This window comes from Microcaecilia unicolor, chromosome 3 (assembly GCF_901765095.1).
Source record: "Microcaecilia unicolor chromosome 3, aMicUni1.1, whole genome shotgun sequence".
Lineage (NCBI taxonomy): Eukaryota > Metazoa > Chordata > Amphibia > Gymnophiona > Siphonopidae > Microcaecilia > Microcaecilia unicolor.
In genome coordinates, this window is record NC_044033.1 from 382,778,504 (window position 1) to 382,805,282 (window position 26,779).

Sequence of the window (26,779 nt, forward strand, 5' to 3'; positions counted from 1 at the left end):
CACCCACTGTAACCTATGCTTGAATTCAAGACTGGATATTACCAACTACCCGTACCATTTAACTGAACTCATTATGGAATAATCTCACATTGGAATGGATCCAGTTCCAAAGCTGTTTTTGTGGCGAGAATAACTAAAATACCTCTCATACAGGTAGGAGCAGTTGATAAGGTTGTTCATTGCCTTAGTAAGGCAATGATCAACCTTATCAACTGCTCCTACCTGTATGAGAGGTATTTTAGTTATCCTCGCCACAAAAACAGCTTTGGAACTGGATCCATTCCAATGTGAGATTATTCCATAATGAGCCCTTATGTAGGGCATTTACTTATTGAAATATATCAGTTGACTTATTTCCAAACAGTTCTAGGCTATGCTTCCCTTCGAAGTACTATGAGATTGCCACTGGAGATTGTGGCAGCCATTTTCTGCAAGAAGCTGCACCAGGCAGGAGTGAGCGGTTATCACTTCTGTCCACAGGACCCCACCACACCACCAATAAATTCAAAGGAAGGCCTGGGAGGGAGGTGTGAGGGGTTGTGATGTGTTTCGGAGGGGGGGGCAGGGGTCTTGATGTGCTTTGGGGTTGGGAGGGAGGGAGAAAGGGTGGAGAACAGAATCAGGATCAGAGCAGGAGGAAGAGAAGTACATAAGAACATAGGCGTTACCATAGTGGAACAGACCAAAGGTTCGTCAAGAACAGTATCCTGTTTCTAACAGTGGCCAATCCAGGTCACAAGCTCCTGGCTAGATCCCAAAAGATTAAAATGGATTTTATGTAGGTCCCAGCCGATATTCAGCTGGGGCCTGCATAAGTGTCCTTTGTGGGTCCCAGCTGAATATCAGCCAGAACACAAATAAGTTCTAGCAGCCTTTGCAATTTCACTTAGCATCGGATATTCAATGCCAGTGCCTGGACATTGCCTAGCACTGGATATCCGGGGCTAATTTAGCTGGCAACAGTCAGCATTTAATGAACACCTGCTATTAGTTACTCTCTTTTTGTAGGCTTCTCCATTCTTTTTCTGTTTATTTCAAATTCCTTCCTATATAGCAATAGCATAGCCAGATGGTGAATTTTGGGTAGGCCTACAGGAAAAATGGGTTGGCGTGAAATGTTTTCTCCACCCCCTCACTCTCTGCCCCCTACCCTCCCTCTTGCAGCTTAACTACCTGAAGACCTCCTCCAAAGGTGCCCAGAATGCTCTGCAGCCAAGCTCAGCAGTCAGCATCAATGTTCCTGCACCACCAACGCCAGCAGCCATACATGCTCAGTTTTAATGTCTGCGCTAAAGCGGAACTTGAGCAGTGCACCAGTGGTGGTGGTGCAGGAATGCGGTCACCAACTGCCGAGCTTGAAAGCAGGAAATTGTGGGCACATTTGGAGAATGTCTTCAGTTGTTTGGGCTTGGGGATTCCTATCAGCTACCACAAGGGTGCGCTGCTGCTGGGTGGGCCTGAATCTAAACTGGGTGGGCCCCTGCCCATTCGAGCCCACCCACGACTATATATCAAGCTGTTTTGTGTGTACATCATTACTCAGAAAGTGGTTGTGTTGATCCCCACAAACTCTTTCCATTTCAAGTAAAGGATTATTATTATTTTTTAAAGGAGCTGATGCCTAGAAGACTCTTGATGAAAACCCTTAGAATAATGGTTTTAACTTTTACCCCCCCCCAAAATCTTGCCATGTAGGGTGGTCAATTTTATTACAGGTCTTTAAAGCCAACTTTCATGGACTCTTTGCCGTGTGAATATGAAGGGCATGAGGATACTGGATCAGCACACACAATGCAGAGTGAAATGGAAAGACATGCTAATGGGCAGAGACTGCATGTTCTCAGTCATTGCTGGCAAAGAGAGATGAGACACCACGAGACACAATCTCATACCAGCACAAGGTCATTCCTAGGACATCACAGGACTCAGACAGACACCGAGAAAATGCTCCAAAATACAAACTGAGACAACAAATCAAACATTCCAGCAGAAATTATAATTTTCATCGGTCACAGTAGCAATCATTAATATATAGGAAAATCCTATTGCTGCAAACATTGACAGAATTCTAAAACAGCTGTATTGAAATGCTTGATTTATATATTATACCATAAGTCATAAATCATCAAATACAAATATCAACCTTACTATGACAGAATGAAAAAATAAAATATTTTTAAAAAATGAACCATCAAAGTTTAGCAGCTGTTCCATTATCACGTTTGTATCATCATCGGTCCCTGTCTCTTCTGTACATTCTCTTCTGTACTTTTATCCCCCGCAATTTTTAACACGTTTAAACCTAATTTACAGGTAAAAAACAGAAAATATTATACCCGAACGATCTCTCGCTATTGCTTTGCTGCCTGATCAGTATCTGGTGTTCTTCTATTGTTTTGTTGTTCTTTGCCATTGTTTTATTCTCCTTAACGATACCTGGACTTTGTTTTAACTTAACGCCTCATAATGTAACCATAATTATGTTGTAACAGATTGTACTTCCATCACTACAATGTATTGTAAGCCACACTGAGCCCGCAAATAGGTGGGAAAATGTGGGATACAAATGCAATAAAATAAATAAATAAATAATGTTACTTATGTTTTCACTTGTGCAGAAAAAAATAATTTGTGCAAAATTCACTTTATGCAACAAAACTATCATATATACTTGAAAAAAATACTTAAGCTTCAATCATGGAGAATTCTTCTTTCATAGTATGCCACACTCAACACAATAGGTACACTCTAAAAAGTGGGAAACGAAGGAAGGCTGGAAAAATCACAGGATCAACAGAAAAAGTTTATTACTGCAATTTGTAAAAAGTAAAACAAAACTGGTACTCAAGACTCGACACGGCACCATGAATCGGCGGCACAGATGTGCCCTCCTCAGGAGTCTGATAAAATGGGAGTAAAAATGAGATTGAGTAGTAATGTTGGAATGGTCTTTAAAAAGACAGGTCCCCCCAAAACAGAAAGGCAGTCGATCCACAAGCTCCAAGATGGAAAGTGACAAAAGCAGATCAGTGGTAGATATTAAAACTTTTATTCATGTAAAATAGCAATCTCCTTGCATCGCCCGACATTGGCCATGTTTCGCCCAAAAAAGGGCTGCCTCAGGGACTACAAAGCAATAAATTAAATTATACTAAAATTAAAAACAACAAATTAATTAAAGGACAACTAGAAACAAACATAATATAAAATCATAATAATTGCAATGATAAATATATAAATAAATGACCATGACATGACATAATAAAATGCATATTCAATATGGTATCAGAATCTGACTAAAATTAATAAAAGTTTTAATATCTACCACTCATCTGCTTTTGTCACTTTCCTTTAAAAAGACAGTGCACACAGGAATGATGCACTATTTAAAACACTAGTATAATGTAATGCCAAATACTCCGGTAAAAACAGAATGTCAGGTATTGGTGGAGGGGTAGCATTGTATATTAACGAGAGCCTTGAATCAAATAGATTGAAAATTCTGCAGGAAACAAAACACTCCTTGGAATCACTGTGGATTGAAATTCCATGTGCAAAGGGGAAAAGGATAGTGATAGGAGTGTACTACCGTCCGCCTGGCCAGGACGAACAGACGGATGCGGAAATGTTAAAGGAAATCAGGGACGCAAACAAACTGGGCAACACAATAATAATGGGGGATTTCAATTACCCGCATATAGACTGGGTTAATGTAACATCTGTACACGCAAGGGACATAAGATTTCTTGATGAAATCAAGGACAGCTTCATGGAACAGCTAGTTCAGGAGCCGACAAGAGAAGGAAAAATACTAGACTTAGTCCTTAGTGGTGCTCATGATCTAGTGCAGGGGGTAACGATACGAGGGCCGCTTGATAACAGTGATCATAATATGATCGGTTTTGATATTGGCATTGAAGGAAGTGAAACTAGGAAATCAAGTACGCTAGCGTTTAACTATAGAAAGGTGATTACGACAAAATGAGAAAAATGGTGAAAAAAAGACTGAAAGGAGCAGCTCGCAGAGTAAAAAACTTGCATCAGGCGTGGATGCTGTTTAAAAACACTATCCTGGAGGTTCAGGACAAATATATTCCACGTATTAGAAAAAAGGGAAAAAAGACTAAACGTCAGCCGGCGTGGCTAAACAGTAAGATAAAGGAAATCATTAGAGCCAAAAAACAATCCTTCAGAAAGTGGAGAAGAGAACCAACTGAAAGTAACAGGATAGATCATAAGGAATGCCAAGCCAAATGCAAAGCGGAGATAAGGAGGGCAAAAAAGGACTTTGAGAAGAAATTAGCGTTGGAAGCAAAAATACATAGTAAAAATTTTTTTAGATACATTAAAAGCAGGAAACCGGCCAAAGAGTCGGTTGGGCCGCTGGACGAAAATGGTGTTAAAGGGGCGATCAAAGAGGACAAAGCCGTAGCGGAGAAATTAAATGAATTCTTTGCTTCGGTCTTCACCGAGGAGGATTTGGGGGGGACACCGGTGCCGGAAAGAATATTTGAAGCGGGGGAGTCGGAGAAACTAAACAAATTCTCTGTAACCTTGGAGGATGTAATGGGTCAGTTCAGCAAGCTGAAGAGTAGTAAATCACCGGGACCTGATGGTATTCATCCCAGAGTATTAATAGAACTAAAAAATGAACTTGCGGAGCTACTGTTAGAAATATGCAATCTGTCCCTAAAATCGAGTGTAATACCGGAAGACTGGAGGGTAGCCAATGTTACTCCGATTTTTAAGAAGGGTTCCAGAGGAGATCCGGGAAATTATAGGACCGGTGAGTCTGACGTCGGTGCCGGGCAAGATGGTGGAGGCTATTATTAAGAATAAAATTGCAGAGCATATACAAAAACATGGACTGATGAGACAAAGTCAGCACGGATTTAGTGAAGGGAAGTCTTGCCTCACCAATCTAATGCATTTTTTTGAGGGGGTAAGCAACATGTGGACAATGGGGAGCCGGTTGATATTGTATATCTGGATTTTCAGAAGGCGTTTGACAAAGTGCCGCACGAAAGACTCCTGAAGAAATTGCAGAGTCATGGAATCGGAGGTAGGGTACTATTATGGATTAAGAACTGGTTGAAAGATAGGAAGCAGAGAGTAGGATTGCGTGGCCAGTATTCTCAGTGGAGGAGGGTAGTTAGTGGGGTCCCGCAGGGGTCTGTGCTGGGTCCGTTGCTTTTTAATGTATTTATAAATGACCTAGAGATGGGAATAACTAGTGAGGTAATTAAATTCGCCGATGACACAAATTATTCAGGGTCGTCAAGTCGCAGGAGGAATGTGAACGATTACAGGAGGACCTTGCGAGACTGGGAGAATGGGCGTGCAAGTGGCAGATGAAGTTCAATGTTGACAAGTGCAAAGTGATGCATGTGGGTAAGAGGAACCCGAATTATAGCTACGTCTTGCAAGGTTCCACGTTAGGAGTTACGGATCAAGAAAGGGATCTGGGTGTCGTCGTCGATGATACGCTGAAACCTTCTGCTCAGTGTGCTGCGGCTAGGAAAGCGAATAGAATGTTGGGTGTTATTAGGATGGGTATGGAGTCCAGGTGTGCGGATGTTATAATGCCGTTGTATCGCTCCATGGTGCGACCGCACCTGGAGTATTGTGTTCAATACTGGTCTCCGTATCTCAAAAAAGATATAGTAGAATTGGAAAAGGTACAGCGAAGGGCGACGAAAATGATAGTGGGGATGGGACGACTTTCCTATGAAGAGAGGCTGAGAAGGCTAGGGCTTTTCAGCTTGGAGAAGAGACGGCTGAGGGGAGATATGATAGAAGTGTATAAAATAATGAGTGGAATGGATCGGGTGGATGTGAAGCGACTGTTCACGCTATCCAAAAATACTAGGACTAGAGGGCATGAGTTGAAGCTACAGTGTGGTAAATTTAAAACGAATCGGAGAAAATTTTTCTTCACCCAACGTGTAATTAGACTCTGGAATTCGTTGCCGGAGAACGTGGTACGGGCGGTTAGCTTGACGGAGTTTAAAAAGGGGTTAGATAGATTCCTAAAGGACAAGTCCATAGACCGCTATTAAATGGACTTAGAAAAATTCCGCATTTTTAGGTATAACTTGTCTGGAATGTTTTTACGTTTAGGGAGCGTGCCAGGTGCCCTTGACCTGGATTGGCCACTGTCAGTGACAGGATGCTGGGCTAGATGGACCTTTGGTCTTTCCCAGTATGGCACTACTTATGTACTTATGTACTTATGGTAGGGCGTGTGTTCCGGTCTCCTTCTCATTGTTTTTACGGGAGTATTTGGTGTTACATTATACTAGTGTTTTAAATAGTGCATCATTCATGTATACATGGTCTTTTTAAAGACTACTCCATCATTTCTACTCCCATTTTATCAGACTCTTGAGGCAGGCACATCTGTGCTGAAATATGGTGCCGTGTGGAGTCTTAAGTACCGATTTTGTGTTACTTTTTATACATTGCAGTAATAAACTTTTTCTGTTGATCCTGTAGTCTGTCCAGCTTTCCTTTGTTTTCCACTTTTTGGAGTGTACTTCTTTTTCTCATGGGACTTTTGTATGTAGTTACTGCTTGTTTCACACCCAATACAATAACGTGTTTCGAGAAAGCCACTCTGCTTCAAGGGAGGAGCTTATCCAGTCACTGCAGACAGAGCTGCATTTACTTCTAACAGATCTGCCGAATAGCGTTATAGATTTCACATGCGGCTCTGCTTGAAGTGACTGGAGGAAGCAGAGGGACCATCTTGAAACACAGCATTGTGTAGGGTGTTTGGTTTGCTATGGGAGAGGAATTCTCCATTATTGAAACTAAGTATTAAATAGCTTTTTTCTTATAAAAATGTTTTCAAGTATATAGGATACTTTTGTCACAAAAAGTACTTTATGCACAAATTATTTTTCTGTCCACATGTTCACTTGAGTAACATTATGGATCGATAATGATGCAAACTTGGAGCTCTTGGAATAAATAACGGAAGAGCTGCTAAAATTTGACGGTCCATTTTTTGAAAATGTTTTATTTATGATTCTATCATAGTGAAATTGATATTTCCATGTGATGATTTATGACTTTTGGTGTTTGTCTTGTGTCATCACTAGGAACATTTTGTGTTGGTTTATATGTTAGCAATAATGGGCCCACCCAATATTCAAAGCTGGCTATCGGCACCTGCTAACCAGAAACCTAGCGCTCACTGGGGCCAGTCAGTGGTCATCAGTGGCATTATCCAGATAAACGTCACTAAAAATCATCTCTGACAGCCAGGATGGTCCAGGGTGTAGCCAGAAGTTATCTAGGTACTGCTGATATCCAGTGCTCGTAACCTGGATCATTACCTAGTAAACAGGACAGCAAAAAGTCTGTCTTTTCCTAATCAGGTAACTATCCGGGGCCAGCGCTCTACCTTATACCCAGATATGCAGTGCACTGAGGCTCACATTTAAAGATAATGCTGACCACAGTGCTTCAACATTACCTTAAATTACTACATAGTCCAATATGTCGTATTCAAAGTAGGATAATTTGTTTAGTTAGATTCAAAACTATATTCTTTCATTTAAAAAGAGTCTACTACACCACACTACCGACCTTTTACTCTTCAGGAAGCCCCCTCTGAAAATTAAAGACACGCTTTGTGCATTGTACATTACTTCAAAATGTGCATGACAGCTCATGCAACTTACTCAATATTGACTAAAATATCACTATAAAATTGTTGTTTTGGAAATTCTTTAAGCTGATCCTCTACAATTTGCCAGCCCCACTGGGAGCAGTAATGTATGAAAGATTGTATCAAATGACCTCAAATTATCTACTATTCACATTGATCATGGAGAAAACTGAATTCCTTACAGAGTGTGTCCAATATTAAAATTATCCAAAGATGTTACTGCATTATTTTTTGAGACCGTATTCTAATGGATCTGTAATCTTGAATGGTGATGTGCAACCACGGTATTTCAAATGTATAAACTAAGTAAGAGTGTGCTTGCAAGCTTAGGTAGGTTAAAGATTATCTCCCTAATTCTATAAAAGGGTTCATAAAGTTAGGCACCAGTTGTGTGCATATTTTATTGAATCCCTGTATAGACATGCATGTATATGTGAGCTTTATGCTCAGTGGTATTATACAAGGTATGCACACAAATGCCTTAGCACTCTGTTCTTCAATTCAAGGCCAAGGGGCCAGTGGCAGCCCCCACAGACCTCTGGGGTGGCCCCCATTGTCTTTTTTTTCTGCTACTCTGCCTCTCTACACCAGGCTCAGGACAGAAAGGGGAAAGTGGATGGGGGGAAGAGCCGCATGCATGAAGGACAAGGCATTTCTCAATAGACAAAAGAGAATGCATTTAGAAATGCTCACAACCTTGAGGAAACCCCGGCGGGATGAAGTTTGAAGGTAGGCTGGTGGGGATGGATGTCATTGACACACACTGGTCAGCAGTGTCATAGCCCCACATGGGAAAATATTTGAAGGCGCTCCTTCAGCTCATTAGAATTCAAAGTGGCCCCAGCTTAAAAATTAATGAATAGCACTTTCTTGGCATGTAAATGTACAGGGGGACATTCATGAGGGAGAATTATGGGCAGGACATAGGCGGGCCAGAACGTTCTAAATTACATGCTAAAGAAGCACATTTAGGTGTTATTATTTACACCAGCTGTAGACCTGGCGTAACTAGCCAGGCCTCAATATAGGTGCACTTATGCCAATTTAGGCTAGTATTCTATACTGGAAATAGTATGCATAATTGCCAGTTTACAATAGACATGGTACCTGTTTACTTTAGCCCCCAGTTATAGAATTGCTCCTCATATGGCCTATTTTGTTTTGTTACATTTGTACCCTGCGCTTTTTCCCACTCGTGGCAGGCTCAATGCGGCTTACATGGGGCAATGGAGGGTTAAGTGACTTGCCCAGAGTCACATGATAAGATTTTGCAGTTAACGTGTTAATTGTCAAAATTAACATGCAGTGACTACCAGTGGCGATCCTAGTTCGGCTACCACCCGGGGTGGATCGTCCGTCCCCCCAGGGTGCAGCACGACACCCCCCTCCCCAGGTAGCCTGTTCCGGGGCAGAGGGAGCAGGAAACCAGCGGAGCCGACAGGAGCACGACTGCTCTCTACACCCTCCAGCAGCGTGCACCCGGGGCGGACCGCCTTCACCTTTGCTACGCCGCTGGTGACTACAATCTTTCTGTGTTAACAGTTGGGTGCATTCCCAGCATCTTCTCATATAGTTAACATAGAGGAAATGTCTTGTACCACACATTATCTGCATTGCACATAATGCAATACAGTTAGCTACCCCTAACTGTGTTGCATCATTTGCTGCATGAACAGTTAATTAGTGGTATATTACCACATGTTAACTGTAAGGCATGCTTTCAGCCCATTTGTTGCCCATTCCACCTTAGGCAGTTAGGGCCTTATTCTACAAAGTTTATGCTCTTAAATTTATGCTCCTAAATTACGAGCATAATCTATGTTCCTATATACATTTAGGAGCATAAATTGTGCTCATAAATTTAGGAGTGTAAATTTTAGGAGCATAAATTTAGGAGCATAAACTTTGTAGAATAAAGCCCTTAATGCTGGAATTAGTACATGTTATCAAGCAGTAGCGCAACTGAGTAAACAGGACCTTATGTGAAGTTCTGGGAACCCAAATTTGAAAGCTTTAAGGCTTAAAGTGCAGTTTGACAAGTTTTCACTTTTCTTACACTTCAGTTTGACAAGTTTTCACTTTCCTTACACTTGTTCTCTTGACAAAGACATAAGTCGAACATAACTATGCTAGTTTTTTCACTAATTAATTTAATTTGGGGGGCTTTTTACTAAACTGCGGTAAAAAGTGGCCTTAGGGCATCCTTATGCGGGTCATTCCCATGCACTAAGTTCCCAAAGGGGTAAAATGGCCGATTTTTCTATTTTCAGTATTAATGGCCACCCTCTAATTTTCCCATTAGTGAATGAACCCCTACAACTACCTATTTTATGGCCAGTAAGGGCTCACATGCTAACCATGTGCTGATCAGTTAGCATGTGGAAATGTAGCTGTGGTAACCGATTAGCGTAGGACATGCCCACTATTCACCCCAGCACGTTGGTAGCGCGCGTACATCCAAAAATTGATGCTTACCGCAGCTTTAAAAGCAGCCCTTTTTTATTTATCGGTAGTGCTATTTGTACATTTAGGGTGGGGGGTATGGTCACTTGTTAGGATATTCTGTTCATGGGGTGTTAGTTGGGCGTGTGCTAGGAGTAGCCGAGTGGTTAGTGGAGCAGGCTTTGATCTTGGTGAACTGGGTTCAATTCCCACTTTAGCTGGTGGTGTAGTTAGGTGGGGTACCAGGGGAGCAACTGCTCCCACAAACAGCCGTTGCACCCACACAGTGCACACATGCACCTCTCTGTTCCCCCTGGTGTCACAACCTGGCTATGCTTCTGATTTTAGCGCCATGTGAGTCTGGGCAAGTCACTTTGGGGTCCTTTTACAAAGGTGCGCTGAAAAATGGCCTGCAGTAGTGTAGGCACGGGTTTTGGGCGCGCCCAGAATCATTTTCAGCCCACCTGTAAAAAAGGCCTTTTTAAACATGTTTGCCGAAAATAGACGTACGGCAAATTCAACATTGCCACGCATCCATTTTGGGTCTGAGATCTTACCACCAACCATAGACCTAGCGGTAAAGAATCTGGGTGGTAATGACCTGCGCGTGTCCACTACGTGCGCCAGAAAAACATTTTTCAGATGCATGTAGCGGACATGCACCAAAATTGAAAGTACCGCAAGGGTCACATGGTAGCCAGTTGGTAAATCCAATTTGGTGCGCACTGGGCGCGCGTAGGCGCCTACACAGCTTAGTAAAAGGGGCCCTTAACTTTCCATTGCCCCAGGAACAAAATAAGTACCTGTATATAATATGTAAACTGCTTTGATTGCAACTACAGAAAGGCGGTTTATCAAGTCCATTTCCCTTTGCCTTTCCTGATGTTTCTCACCTTTCTGCAATAAGTGAGCAACCATTGCTCTTTTTATAAAGCAGTAATCAAATTGTGAATAATTTCACCTATCCTCTACTAGTATGATTATACCTAATAATGAGATTGGTCTTTTTTGTATTTTATTATTATTCCACACCTCTTGCACTGTCAACGTTCAGAATCACCTTGCAGAAATAAATGCAGCATTTTAAATTTTGCAAATAATAAAAATAATATGCAACGGAATAAAAGTTAAGAAATCATACAACTGGTTATGCTTGCCTTTGATGACGTGGAACTTCAAGCCAATGAAGCCTTGTGCTTTTGTGAATAAGGGATAGGAAGGGTTGAAAACTATACTAGGGAATTATTGGAAAAGCTGGGGAGGCCAAATGATGGCTTTGTGATCTAGAGGTTGGTTTTTTTTAAGTCTGTTTTTATAGCATCTCATTCATTGGGGATGATCTTTTCTGCAATAAAATTACCATCTGCAATTTCCATTTCTTCCTTTTCCTCGGCCTCTGCCGCTGCTGCTTCCTGTTGACGCAGTTGCTGAAAATATACAAAGGAGCCGGGAGTTAGAAGCAAAGAAAGATTAGCGGCTCAACTGAGAGCCAGCAGTGGCCATGCTCACTGTTTGCCAAATCACACATGTGTGCAGTCCCACAGTCTTTTAGACCGATAAAGACATGCATTCACTGATGCTTCTTTTAGGTTTTAGCTCTAGGCGCTCATTTTTAAAGCACTTAGACTTACAAAGTTCCGTTAGTAACCTATGGAACTTTGCAAGTCTAAGTGTTTTGAAAATGAGGGTTGAGGGCTCACCTCTTTAAGTGTTTCAATAGAGGCAAAATATTTGGACCACCAATCCAACATGCTCTCATCTGGTTCCTCTTCCTCGATTTCTTCTCCTTTCTTTTTCTTCTTTTTTTTCTCTTTTTCTTCTTCACTCTGTCAGAGCAGAAAGGAAGGCACAGGGTGAATAAAAGAGGATACATGAACCAGAGAAATTGTAAAGGAGATGGAGAACGTGAAAGCATAAGTAAAAGAGTAATAAAATGAATGGGAGAAGAAATGAAAGGAGAATGAGAAAAAGGAAGAGGTACATAAAGACCAAGAAGACTTGAGACAGAGAAAGAACCAGGCACACCCATTAAAGGGGGGGGGGGGGCGACCACAACCGGGCTGAAGGCCAGCGAAGACAGAAGTGTGGGGGTGGGTACAGGGAGGGCCAGCTAGAGAGCAGAGGTAGGGAGTGGGAGGGAAACAAGGGGTAGCAAGGGGAGGGGGCAGGAAAGAAGGGGAGGAGCAAGGGATGAAGAGAGAGGAATTCGAACTGCACAGGACGTGCTTTTGAATTTGGAGGCAGGAGAAGAGCAACGCCCACCCGCCCACCCACTTGAGAGGCAAGATTTGTCGCAACGAGGCTTTAGACTACAATGTTTACCCACAGCCAGCAATGGGTACACAGCAGCTTGACACATAACAGTTACAAGTTTGGGGTAACTACTGCTGCAGAAAGAGTTGTGTGGAAAGTTATCAAGTTGATGCAAATGGTAGGCTTGCATGTGAGCAGCCTTGTTATAAGGAAACAACGTGCATACAGCTTGTCTCCTGGCTTCGATGGCCGGGAGGCTTAGAACGTCATTTTGTAAATGTGGTAGGTGCCTCCTTCAACGGGAGGCACCAAGTGACGTCGGGTGCTTGGAAAACAGCACAGGGGGGCCACAGGGGCTTGGTACGGCTTGGCCTGTGGCCCAGAATATGCAACTACGTGTAGAAGCTGTGTACCCGGGTAGAAATGCATGCTGGCATAATGATTATTAGAAGATGTAATGTAATTTGTTTAAGTTGTAACAATTTTGATGTTCCTGGCTGTGGCCAAAATAAATCCAATTCTATCGAAGATACGGCTTGTAGTGTGGTTTTGAAGGGGGCGGGGGTTGATACGTCTGAGTGTGTGCCGAATGCCCGAGTTGTGGGAGGAACAGAACACAATAATAGTGTACATGAGAACCAGCAACGAAAAGTGACAATGAAAATAGCAGGAACATGAATGAGGAAGACTTAAAAAATGCACGACTGAAACAGGAGGAGGGAAAGAGAGGGAGCAACAGAGCCAATCAGATAAAACATTAAAAATAAGATTTTGATACTAGACAGATTTATGCACTTTCTGGAGAGCACCATGTTTCTTCACCTTAGCTGTATTCTTGTTCTATTACTTATTGTGCATGAAATCTCAAGGTGTTCATGATTTATTCTGAATCCTAGGCAAAATAAACTCTAGGAGTATGAGGGAGGGCTTATGATAGAATGTTAATTATATAATGATGTCAACTCATGAAGTTCAAATTCCATAAACAGTAACCGGGTTTTTAAAAAAAGGTAAACCATGTTGGTATTAGCTGTAAGTCATAAAGCTAGCCAACAAAAGCATGCCAAAAGGTCTCATTTATGGTTTCCTACACTGCGGAGCGGCCCAAAAGATGGAAAGCTGTCTGTCTCCTTCCCTTACTATGTTATGCTATTGTTTGGAGGTTATACAAAAAGACATGAGAAAAATATAATGAATAAAACAAATCAACAAAACTACCAACTTACCACATCAACTTTAACAACAGCATCAGAGTTCTGTTACACAGAAATAAAACAAAATGAAAGGGAAAATTCAAGATTATAAATAAATTAATAAAATAAAAAGACATTGTGGCTTTACAGATGAAAAACAATCACCATGCAGACAACATGCAAGAGCTGGAGAATAAACACACATCTATGAAGGTAACAGAGATCTTCCATAAACACTGGTAATTTGGGTGATGAAAAACAAGTTTTAATAGGACAAAAAGCTGATAAAACTAATCAAACATAATGATTAATGCTAGACTACAAATCTCACCTAGTCATTGTATATTTCTGCTACGTAGTGTATATATTTGAATGTCTAGGAAACTTTCATGACATGACATTTTTTGACCAGTTACATACAAATGTTCCAAAGCAGGAGTTGGCAGGTTTCTATGACATGCCCAACACCGTGTTTAAAATATGTTCCTGTTTCAAATGGTCCATATATGTTGAAGATCATGGCTCCTTGATCCCTATGCAGATGTTCAATACAAGCAAAATGGGAGGGAGCAGAACTATCAAAACAGGGTATAGGACTTTTCCTTTCTGAAAAGACTGGAGGATAGCATGTGTGCTGGATACTGGAATTAGTGAAGGGTTTCCATTTCATAAAGTAAAAAATATCTACTGAAACTCTGTGATATCTTACTAAGACAAAACCTTGAGTGAAGTCACCTGACAACTAAAGTGAACACATAGCTCCTTGTCAAAAGTAGTGGGTTGAGTCAGACCTGGTTTTACACCTATAAAAGGAGATGAATCAAGGGGAAGCCAAATACTGGAAACCAACATAGGGCAGAAGTCTCAAGGTGGCATATGTCCTGCTCTCTTGGATATAAAAGGTCGTTTTAAAGCATGACTTAACAGAGCAATACAGATTTACTATATAAATCAGCACATTTTCTGATGCAGACCAATGCAATTTTTCTCTGCAGTTTCAATGATTGCAATAACATATAAGTAATTCAGTTTATGTAGCATGACCCAAAATATTGTGCTGTATATTGTGTGAAAGTGTTAGTTGATTAATTAGAGAATCCTATAAACCATACTTGTATACGGTTGCTGAGTGTGTTTACAAGGGTTACCTACACTCCCCATATGCCACAGGGCTGTTGAGGTTGCAAGTTTTGATTGCATTTGGAAGAAGAAATATTTGAATTAAACAGCATAAGATGAACATAAGGTTGAAGTTGGTTCATTATTAGGTACTATATATCTGGGTCATTCTGTTAGTAATCCAATCTAACACATGAATTTCTCCATTGAAAAACTGATCAATCACCAAATGCCTCACCTATGAGCCAAGTTGTAATGTACCCTACATAAACAGGAGATGTGAAAATAAAAATAAGAGAGCACAGATTCCCCTTTATTCTCTATTGGTCACTTGAATTTATGCACCTATTGAATGTGTGAATTTATAGAATACTGCTCTCCTCACGGATACACTCACCAATGTACATGAGAATATTGCATCTAAGTGCTATTCTATAATCCATGTGCACAAATGGCATAGGGTTGGATTCAGTAAGTGACACTCAAAATTCAGTGCTCAATAAAATCAGCATGTGTGCCCTTTATAGAATTGAGCTTAATGCCAATTCCCACGTCAAACTTTAGGAACCAGACTTACACCTGCTGAAACCAGGTGTAAAGGCTGGCACCCAAGTTAGGTGCGCTGAGGCCATATTCTATTTTGGAACGCCGCTGACACGCCCATGGCCATGCTCCCTTTTTTAAAGTCACACACTAGTAGAGTTAGGCACCATGCCTTATAGAACAGAGCACAGCCAGATGCGTACGCAAGTTTTAATGAGTGCCAATTAATATCAATAATTGATTGTTAACACACAATTATTAATGTTAATTGGCTCGTTAATTAATTTGTGTGCGCATCTTGGCATTGAACACAATTCTGGGTGCCATATATAGAATCCAGGGGATAGTATGCATGCAGGGCATTCACAGGGGAGGAATCTTTACAGGGCATAAGTGAGGTCACCATTTACATGGACAACTTATAGAATACTATATGTTGCACATGGGTCTATCGCTTTCAGACAAACATTTTTGTGAGCCATAGACCTGTTGTAAATGTTCATGCCTATATTTAGGTGCGCTGATGCTAGATTTCCATTAGTATTCTATAAGGACACTTACATGTTTAAGGAGCTCATTTTCAAAAGAGAAAAACTTCCAAAAAGTATCATAAACCTGCATTTGCATGTTTTTCTCACAAAAAAGTCCACATTGATATTTTCAAAACCAATTTTTAGAAATTTTTCTATGAAGTCCATCAGAAGTGCGTTCAAATCACAAGGGGGCGTGTCAGGGGCATTTTAAAGGCAGGATCTGGGTGTTCCTAACACTTGGACATTTTTCAGTCATAATGGAACAAAACAAAAGTGTCCAGGACTAAAACTACGATGTTTTGAGCTAGACCTGTTTTTATAACGAATAAGGCAAAACAAAGGTGCACTAAATGACCAGATGAACACTGGAGGGTATCAGGGGTGACCCCCAATACCCCCCCAGTGGTCACTGACCCCCTCTTACCCCCCACAAATGTGAATACAAATATGATTTAGCAGCCTCTATGACAGCCTCAGATGTTACAGCCAGGTCTATATGAGCAGCATGCAAGTCCCTGGAGTAGTATAGTGGTCAGTGCAACGCACCATGGCATGGGGTATTCTAGTCCCTATCTCCCTCTACCTGTCACATTTGAGGGGGAAACTGCGAGTCCTCCAACACTCACCAGAAACCCACTGTACCCACATATAGGTGCTCCCTTCACCCATAAGGGTTATTGTAGTAGTGTATAGTTGTGGGCAGTGGGTTTGGGGGGGGGGGGGGCTCAGCAGATAAGATAAGGGAGCAATGGTGAGATGTGTACCTGGGAGCATGTTTTTGAAGTCCACTGCAGTGCACCTTAGGGTGACCCATTTATCTCCTGGGATGTCTAGCAGACCAGTATACTAAAAATGCTGGCCCCTCCTATATCCCAATGGCTTGATTTTCTCTGTTTTTCACTTGGATTTTTTTTTTTTTTGAAAATGGACCAAAAAAAAAAAAAAAAAACATCCAAAGCTCAAAACCTTGTTAGAAACAGTATTTTCGAAAACAAAAGATAAACATTTTTCTTTTTTGAAAATGAACTTCTTTCCTATTCAGATTTTGGACATTGTTTGCAAAACGTCTAAAGTCAGACTTAGACGTCATATTGAAAATGCCCCTCCACGTGTCCTTCCAGAATAGGCTCACTATCTGCATTATTAGGCCGCCTAAAGGGAGGCAGTTTGTTACAGAATTGTCTGTATGGTGCAAAGTGTTTCCCAGATAATAAAGATAGCCCTTTATAGGAGAGGTCAAATATAGGATAAACCAAATGAAACACGTGGAGGGGCATAATCGAACGGCGCCGGCCAAATCGATGGGCGGCCATCTTTGGGGCCAGCTCCGCGAAGGTGCGGAGCAAAGCGGATTTTCAAAATACGCTTGGCGCCGGCCAAATCGCTTGCCAGGGTTAGATGAGATGGCCGACTCCGATTTTCAGCCATAATGGAAACCGGAGCCGGCCATCTCAAACCCGGCAAAATGTAAGGCATTTGGGCGTGGGAGGAGCCAGCATTTCTAGTGCACTGGCCCCCCTGACATGCCAGGACACCAACCGGGCACCCTAGGGGGCACTTTTAGAAAATTTAAAAAATGAAACAATTAGCTTCCAGGTGCATAGCACCCTTCCCTTGGGTGCTGAGCCCCCCAAATCCCCCCCAAAACCCACTGGCCACAACTACAGCATTACCATAGTCCTAAGAGCTGAAGGGGGGCACCTACATGTGGGTACAGTGGGTTTGGGGTTTTTTTTGGAGAGCTCCCATTTACCACCACAAGTGGAACAGGTAGGGGGGGATGGGCCTGGGTCCTCCTGCCTGAAGTGCACTGCACCCACTACAAACTGCTCCAGGGACCTGCATATTGCTGTCAGGGAGCTGGGTATGACATTTGAGCAGTGGCGTTCCTGGGGGGGGCTGGCACCCGGGGCGGATCGCCGATGCGCCCCGCCCCCCCGGGAGCAGCGCCCCCCGGATGCAGCGCGACCCCCCCCCGGCGAAAGGACACCCCACGAAGGACCCCCCCCGGCCGGGTGCACACTGCCGGGGGGGGGGGGGGGGTGCCGTGCTTGCCTGTCCTCCGTTGTTCCATGCTTCTTCTCTGCCCCGGAACAGGAAGTAACCTGTTCCGGGGCAGAGAAGAAGCATGGAACAACAGAGGACAGGTGTGCGCGGCACCCCCCCGGCGGCATGTACCCGGGGCGGACCGCACCCAACGCCCCCCCTAGGAACGCCACTGTATTTGAGGCTGGCATACAGGCTGGCAAAAAAAGTTTTTAAAGTTGTTGTTTTGAAGGTGGAAGGGGGTTAGTGACCACTGGGGGAGTCAGGGGCGGTCATCCCCGATGCCCTCCGGTGGTCATCTGATCAGTTGGGGCACTTTTTTGAGACTTGGACTTGAAAAAAAAGGGTCCAAATAAAGCGGACCAAATTCTTGTGACGGCCGGCTTTCTTTTTTCCATTATCGGGCAAAGCCGGCTATCTCAACGCATGCCCCTGTCTCGCCCCCGTCCCGCCTTCGCTACCATGCCGACACACCCCCTTTGAGCTTTCGCCGGCCCCGTGACAGAAAGCAGTTGAAGCCGGCCAAAATCGGCTTTCGATTATGCCAATTTGGCCGATTTCAGGAGATCGACGGCCATCTCCCGATTTGTGTCAGAAGATGGGCAGCGATCTCTTTTGAAAATAAGCTGGAAAGTCTAATAAATAAATCTCAGTACTCACAGCTTCCAGTTTCACCATGGTCTCCATTTTCTTGACAGGAACCTCTGGCTCCATATTAACAACAATTTCACCTGTAAGATGAGAGTAGTGGCCTCCATTTGCCAGTGCCATACAGCCGTTCATCAATTTAGCTAGACAAAGGACAGAGAAGGATAGAACAAAGGACAGGCTCAAGAGATAATAGAGGATAATATAGTATGAATGCAAGAATTAATTGAATATAGAATGATCGGAAGAGTTGAAAAAAGAACAAAATAATGAGACTTGAAAGATGAGTTCTTGAAGAAGTAAAATCTGTTCTTGACTCTGGCTTGAAATAGGAAGTACAGCTTTAGAAATGCATAAGCGAAGGCAGAGGTACACTGGCCTGAGGAGCTAAACCAACATTTGACTGATAAAAAAAATGCAAGACTTTCAATGACATGCACTGAAATCTATGAAAGTGAACAATTTAGGGAAAACTAAGTGGCCTCTACCTGCCTGTGCCCTCCAGTCGATCTCCATCGCTCACACAGTAGGTACTGGTAGGACACAAGGACTTAAATATAAATCCACATATGCATCCAGCTTTTCCTTCATAAGTGCGCAACTATGGAATGCACTACCAAAGGCCATAAAAACAATGCATGACCTTGTTGGATTATTTGTAGTAAATAATTAGCAGATTTTATACACACAGCTTCAGCTTTAGAAATGTTAATTTCTTTTCTTCATCTCTCTCACATACACCCCAGAATAATTCACTGCTGAGTCACTTTAAAGTTGAAGTAACAAAACATCTGTTTACTCACAGTTTGTAGTTAGATATATATTCAGCAGGCTTATATATACATAATATAATACATTTGGTTTATCAGCTCTTTCCATGTGCTTAGATGGTAATGGATGCTCACACCATAGATCCTCAGCTTAGGAGAGATCATGAGCTCCATGTGCTTGCTGTTCCTAACCCCCACAGGAAGTTGCATGGGTGTGACCTCTCTAGGTAATTCACATCAGAGGTCACAGAGTAATCACAGAGAAAGAAAAAAAAACATTGCTGACAGACAATGCATGTAAAACACAATACATTATTCCAACAAACCCCTTCTCATGCATAACTGTCATGCAATTATTAATTCATACAAAGTCCAAGCTTTATTCGCAGATTCTCAAAACGTTCTCTGGGTAACGGTTTGGTCATGATGTCAGCTGTCATCTCACTGGTGTGACAATAGTGTAGACTGATAACCCCTTCTTTCGCCAGCTCTCGCACGTTGTGATATTTCGTTGCGATGTGCTTGGTGCGTGACTGAACCTTGTCATTCTGTGACAGTCTGATGCAGCTCTGATTATCTTCCATTATCTGGATTGGTCTCTGTTCATCTATTCCAAAATCCAGCAAAAGTTTTTCAATCCACATCAGTTCTCTGCATGCTTCTGATACAGCCACATATTCAGCTTCTGTAGAAGACAGACTCACAATACTTTGTTTATGACTGGCCCAAGAAATTTGTACATTTCCATACATAAACACATATCCACTTGTGGATTTATAGTCAGAATGATCCCCTGCCCAATCTGAATCACAGTAACATATTAGTTTTGGATTACTATTTGCTGAAATCTTTAATTTACAATCAATGGTACCTTTTAAATACCTTACCATCCTTTTAACTGCAGTCCAATCTGATTTGGTAGGTGAGCTGACCCTTCTGCTCAAAATTCCTACTGCATTTGCTATATCAGCCCTGTATGTGGTAGTCAGATATAAAAGCTTACCTATGGCTGATCTATATTGGATGTTATCTGGTAAAGGTTCTCTTACTGTTTCATCCTTCAGAAAATCAGTGATCATGGGAGTGCTTACAACTTGGGCATCTTGCATACCTAAACTTTCAATAAGCTCATTTATTTTCTGCTTCTGGCTTAGAAGATAAGAACCATCATTTTGTTTCTCAATTTCTATACCAAGATAGTATGACACATTACCAAGTTCTTTTATCTCAACATTCAGGTTTAAATATTTTACAATGTCCTTGTACTCTTGCTCACTTTCGCTTGCAATGAGCAGATCATCAACAAAAGCTAAAATGTATGCATATTGTCCATTTCTGCACCTAGTGTACAAGCATTTATCTGCTTCACCTTGCTTAAATCCTAAATTTGTCAATATTTCATGCAATTTGTCATTCCAACATTTTGCACTTTGCTTTAATCCATAAAGACCTTTGTTTAATTTACACACTAGCTGTCTTTGTTTTGTATTTATGAAACCTGTTGGCTGTTCCATGTACAAGTCTTCAGTTATATCTCCATGAAGAAATGCTGTTTTCACATCAATGTGGTTGACTTGCATGCCTTTTGAGACTGCAATGCTCAGAAGTGTTCTAATTGTCGTGTGTTTCACTACAGGTGCAAACACTTCATCAAAATCTTCTCCATATTTTTGAAGATATCCCTTTGCGACTAATCTGGCTTTATACCTTTCCACTTTTCCTTGTGCATTCCTTTTTAACTTGAATACCCATTTGCATCCTATAGCTTTCTTGCCAGGAGGTAATTTTGTAAGAATCCAAGTTTTATTTTTATGCAATGCATCAATTTCTTCTTGTGCAGCTTTACGCCATTCAGCAGCTTCTTCTGCTGGCATTTTCTCAATCTCATCCCATGTTAAGGGCTCTTGAGCTTCTGCTGACTTTGTTAGGTAAGACAGTCTTGGGGGTGGAACACCTTTGTTTTCCCTGGATGAGCGTCTGACAACAGGTTGGTCCGACCTTTCCGCATCCTCTAAATCTGAGAGTCCTTCTCCAATTGATTCCCCTTCTCCAACTGTACTGTCTTCTTCAATGATCCTTTCTGTGTCTGCTTCCTCTGCCTGTTCCTTGTTAGATACAGATGAGTTGCTTTCAGACATCTGCCTTGGTATGGCATTTATATACACTGGCATGTCTATTATGGTTCTAGTTTCATATTCTGGATGATAAGGCTCATCTGGGATAATCCAGCCTTTATCAACCCTTTTGTTTTCATCAAAATATGTAACATGTCTTATGCCAACAATGCCAGTTTTCAGATTCAAAATTCTATATCCTTTGTGTCCTGGAGCATAGCCAACTAAAATGCCCCTTTCTGTTGTGGAATCCAGCTTATGCCTTCTTTGCTTTGGTACATGAGCATATGCTGTACTTCCAAATATTCTTATGTGTGACAGGTTTGGCTTCCTACCATGCCATGTCTCATGTGGTGTGCGCTCAGCGCCTTTAGTTGGCATTCTGTTTTGTAGGTACACTGCTGTGAGAATGGCTTCCCCCCATAGTCTTTTAGGGAGATTGCTATCTGACAGCATACATCTGGTCATTTCCACAAGTGACCTAAATTTTCTCTCTGCAACAGAATTTTGCTCTGGTGTATAAGCTACTGTTGTGATATGCTGAATGCCTTCTTGTTGTAGAAATGTGCGCATGCTTTGTGAAGTGAACTCACCACCATTGTCGGTCTGAAGAACCTTTGGTTTTCTTTCAAATTTATTGCTCACCATGGCTACGTATTTCTTCAGCATGTCTGTGACTTGACTTTTTTCTTTCAGCAAATAGGCCACACAGTATCTAGAGAAATCATCCAAGAATATTAGCACAAATCTGTTATTTCCCAATGATGGGATATTAAACGGTCCACATAAGTCACTGTGTATTAAGTCCAGTACTTTATTACTCCTATTTCCTGTGTATGCAGGAAATGAGGGTCTCACACCCTTTTGAGTAACACAGTCTATGCATTTCTCCATTTTACCAGTATCTTCACTTATTTCAATGCCTGTAGCAAGTTGCTTACTGTAAAGATCCTGGATCACCTTAAAATCACGATGTCCCAGGCGGCGGTGCCAGATTTCCAGACTACATTTACCATCATTCTTCCTTACTTGCGCCATATGTGAGGCTTCACCTGAAATGCTCAGTTTATAAACATCATTATGCATAAAAGCTTCAGCATACAGTTCATCATTTTTAGAGATTGTGCACTTACTGTTTTCAAAATGAATCACAAATCCCTTCTTATCTAATGTAGATACACTAAGCATATTGCAAACTGCTTGGGGAATATACAAGACATCACTTACAGGAATTTCTTTAACTTCATTAGACACTTTGCATTTTAAGAATCCAATGCCTTTTGCTTGGATCTTAGCAGTCCCTGCGTTTGCAGTATTAAGAATACCTTCTTCTGGACACATTTCCTGAAAGAAATCCTTACAATTGGTTAAATGGCATGTGCTCCCCGAATCCAAAATCCAAGTACTTTCATTTGAATTATTATTTACCATAGTCAAAGATTTTTCTGCCATTAGAAAACTCTTATGTTTATCATTGTCCTTTGTACATTTCCTGCTTGGAAAATTCTTTTGTTCCATTGGCTTAGGTGAGCTAGAGGGGGTGTTTTGTGTTTCCTTACACCATTTAGATACATGTCCCTCCTTTCCACATGAGTAGCAAATCAGCTTGCCCTTGGGTGGAGTTTTCCCATAGCTCCGCCTTCCTCTATTCTTTGCCAAGAAATTTGTTTCATTTCTCTCTGACTGTCTTTGAGAACACATCTCCTCAGAATCATTAATTATGCATTCCTGCCTCAGTTTTGATGCTGCCTGTTCAAACGATTGCCCTTCAATGGCTTCATTTACAGACCTAAAAACATCAAACTTCTTTGATAGTGAGGTAAAAAGAAATGCTCTTTTCAATGCATCACACATGGGAATTCCAGAAAGTTCTAGCTTTTGAAATGAAGACATAAGATGCATAATGTGATCATTACACTTACTTTTATCCCTTAATTTGGTTTCATTCAACTCTGCCAACCAAATTGGTTGCTGTTTTGCATATGTAGTTGCATACATAGTTCTCAGTTTATCTAAAATTTCCTTTGCTGTATCTTTTGCCTCCACCAATATGGCTTGTTTCTCTGAGAGAGCTTCAAAAAACATGCACTTCACATAATAGTTTGCATTGTCCCATTCAGCCATATTTTCAGCTGTTCTGTTTTGGTCTAAACATATACTTAATTTCTTTGCTTGAAGGAGACATTTGAATCTTAGCTCCCATTGCAGATAATTATATTCAGTTAATTTAGGCACCTTGAGAGAGTGGAAAAATGGTGAATTTCTTCCCTCAGCCATTGCTTTCTGTTTGGTGTGTGGGGGGGAGAGAGAGAGACAGACTGAATCTTTCTTTTAAAACTTAAGAAAAAAAATTTGGCTTTTTCACTGCCTGGTAATATTTCTCTCTTTTTCAATTCCTGGGCTGGGCCCATAACCCTTTTGTTGGATTATTTGTAGTAAATAATTAGCAGATTTTATACACACAGCTTCAGCTTTAGAAATGTTAATTTCTTTTCTTCATCTCTCTCACATACACCCCAGAATAATTCACTGCTGAGTCACTTTAAAGTTGAAGTAACAAAACATCTGTTTACTCACAGTTTGTAGTTAGATATATATTCAGCAGGCTTATATATACATAATATAATACATTTGGTTTATCAGCTCTTTCCATGTGCTTAGATGGTAATGGATGCTCACACCATAGATCCTCAGCTTAGGAGAGATCATGAGCTCCATGTGCTTGCTGTTCCTAACCCCCACAGGAAGTTGCATGGGTGTGACCTCTCTAGGTAATTCACATCAGAGGTCACAGAGTAATCACAGAGAAAGAAAAAAAAACATTGCTGACAGACAATGCATGTAAAACACAATACATTATTCCAACAGACCTAGCAATCTTCAGAAAACTACTGAAAACCAACCTGTTCAAAAAGGCATACCATAATGATCCATCCTAAATACTAGACAACTAGACTCTACATGAAGTAGACAAAACCGACATCTTCACACTAGACTGATAACCTATGCGCTACTAATGAAAGCTACGCAATACACCCTACCACTTTATTTCACATACCAGAAATGAACTTTCTATAGTTGATTGCCTAACTTATTCTATAATTTACTCTATCATTTAGGAACTTCAATGCAATACCACTACACGTATTCTTCTTTACCATTTGTGCACCTTAATGCAACACCACTTGTATTTCTCTGTCCGGAAATGGCAATCGCCATTACGGCATAATGTAAGCCACATTGAGCCTGCAAATTGGTGGGAAAATGTGGGATACAAATGCAACAAATAAATATATAAGACGAAGCCTGCAGAAATCAGAGCAGCCAGTCTAGTTTGTTGCCGGTTTGAAACACACATGACTAGCTATAATTGTTTCATCTAATTTTGTGCAGTTAAAAACATAAGAATTATCATCAAGCCCAGTATCCCGTTTCAAACAGTAGCCAATCCAAGTCACAAGACCTGGTAGGATTCCAAAAAATAAATGAAAGGCAATTCTATAAGCTGGTGCCTACATGTTGGTACCAATAGTGTTCGTACTTTGCAGAATACTAGAACATGTGCCAATAATTGAGTGTTACATGTGTAAGTGCTAAGCACAATTCTGTAACCGGCATGCCTAAGTTACTTAGGACCCCTTTTACGAAGCTGTGGCAAAAAGGGGGCCTGTGCTGGCATCGGCATGCGTTTTTGATGTGCACAGAGGCCCCCCTTTTACCGCAGTGGGTAAAAGGCAGGTCTTTGTTTTTTTCATGAAATGGCCATGCGGCAAGTGAAGAACATGCCGCAAGGCCATTTCGGGGGTGGGAAGCACTTACCGGCACACACACCCCTGAATTCTATATTTAAATCATCTTTATTAGAAAAAGGCAAAAGGTATAAGAGCAATATAAGACTGTAAAATACAATGCATACACAATACACTTCTCTTAACCAAAGTTGTAGTCTAACAAACCCAAACCTCAGAATCTTAAATCATCCTCCACTCAAACTCCCCCCAAACCCTTCCCTCCCATCCTAATTCTAGACACAACAGTGGTAGTGATGCTGGGGATCAAGTGAAACAGTAGGTGACTCAAATAGGAGCACGGGTTGATTTGGCATTCAAGATGTGACTATGAGTCACTGAAATTAATGAAGTGCAAAAAGGTTCCCAACTGGTGGTGTAGCAGCGGCCTGCCGGGGTATTCAAGTCAAGCACCTCCTGGCGCTCAAAAGCAGCTTGAATAATCATCAAGTTTCTCCAATGTGATAAAGTAGGACAGTCAGGCACCAGCCACTGTCAAAGAATGCACCATTTCCCCATAAGACGGGCCCGTTGAACAAAGCCAGTAAATCCTTTAGGAATGGGATGAGCAACATCCAGTGTAGAAAACAAAGAAGAAGGTTTGGGAGTCCAATGTGAGTGCCAAGTCGAGACACATGCATCCCAACGGTCTGCCAAAAGTCAGTGATCAGAGGACAAGTCCAAAACAAATGTCCCAAAGTGGCTGCAGAGCAACTGCACTTGCGACAACGATCCGTAGTTACCAATTGGGCTTGATAAGCACGATAAGGTGGCAAAAAGGGGGGCCTGTGCTGGCATCGGCATGCGTTTTTGATGTGCACAGAGGCCCCCCTTTTACCGCAGTGGGTAAAAGGCAGGTCTTTGTTTTTTTCATGAAATGGCCATGCGGCAAGTGAAGAACATGCCGCAAGGCCATTTCGGGGGTGGGAAGCACTTACCGGCACACACACCCCTGAATTCTATATTTAAATCATCTTTATTAGAAAAAGGCAAAAGGTATAAGAGCAATATAAGACTGTAAAATACAATGCATACACAATACACTTCTCTTAACCAAAGTTGTAGTCTAACAAACCCAAACCTCAGAATCTTAAATCATCCTCCACTCAAACTCCCCCCAAACCCTTCCCTCCCATCCTAATTCTAGACACAACAGTGGTAGTGATGCTGGGGATCAAGTGAAACAGTAGGTGACTCAAATAGGAGCACGGGTTGATTTGGCATTCAAGATGTGACTATGAGTCACTGAAATTAATGAAGTGCAAAAAGGTTCCCAACTGGTGGTGTAGCAGCGGCCTGCCGGGGTATTCAAGTCAAGCACCTCCTGGCGCTCAAAAGTAGCTTGAATAATCATCAAGTTTCTCCAATGTGATAAAGTAGGACAGTCAGGCACCAGCCACTGCCAAAGAATGCACCATTTCCCCATAAGACGGGCCCGTTGAACAAAGCCAGTAAATCCTTTAGGAATGGGATGAGCAACATCCAGTGTAGAAAACAAAGAAGAAGGTTTGGGAGTCCAATGTGAGTGCCAAGTCGAGACACATGCATCCCAACGGTCTGCCAAAAGTCAGTGACCAGAGGACAAGTCCAAAACAAATGTCCCAAAGTGGCTGCAGAGCAACTGCACTTGCGACAATGATCCGTAGTTACCAATT

At 41.7% G+C, this 26,779-nt stretch overlaps 1 protein-coding gene across 4 annotated transcripts in view; it reads right to left on the reverse strand.

Moving 5' to 3' along the window:
• The window catches only part of OTOF (otoferlin), a 762,055-nt gene that overhangs the window by 48,038 nt on the left and 687,238 nt on the right, over positions 1-26,779 (reverse strand). For 2 of the 4 annotated variants that reach the window (XM_030198653.1, XM_030198652.1), the window contains exons 30-33: positions 18,465-18,595; positions 13,597-13,626; positions 11,818-11,943; positions 11,478-11,544 (exon numbers count right to left, since the gene is read on the reverse strand). In XM_030198653.1, the coding sequence (XP_030054513.1) occupies positions 11,478-11,544; positions 11,818-11,943; positions 13,597-13,626; positions 18,465-18,595 (354 nt within the window). The remainder of the gene's footprint in view (positions 1-11,477; positions 11,545-11,817; positions 11,944-13,596; positions 13,627-18,464; positions 18,596-26,779) is intronic. The other 2 variants (XM_030198655.1, XM_030198656.1) reach the window with 1 other exon arrangement.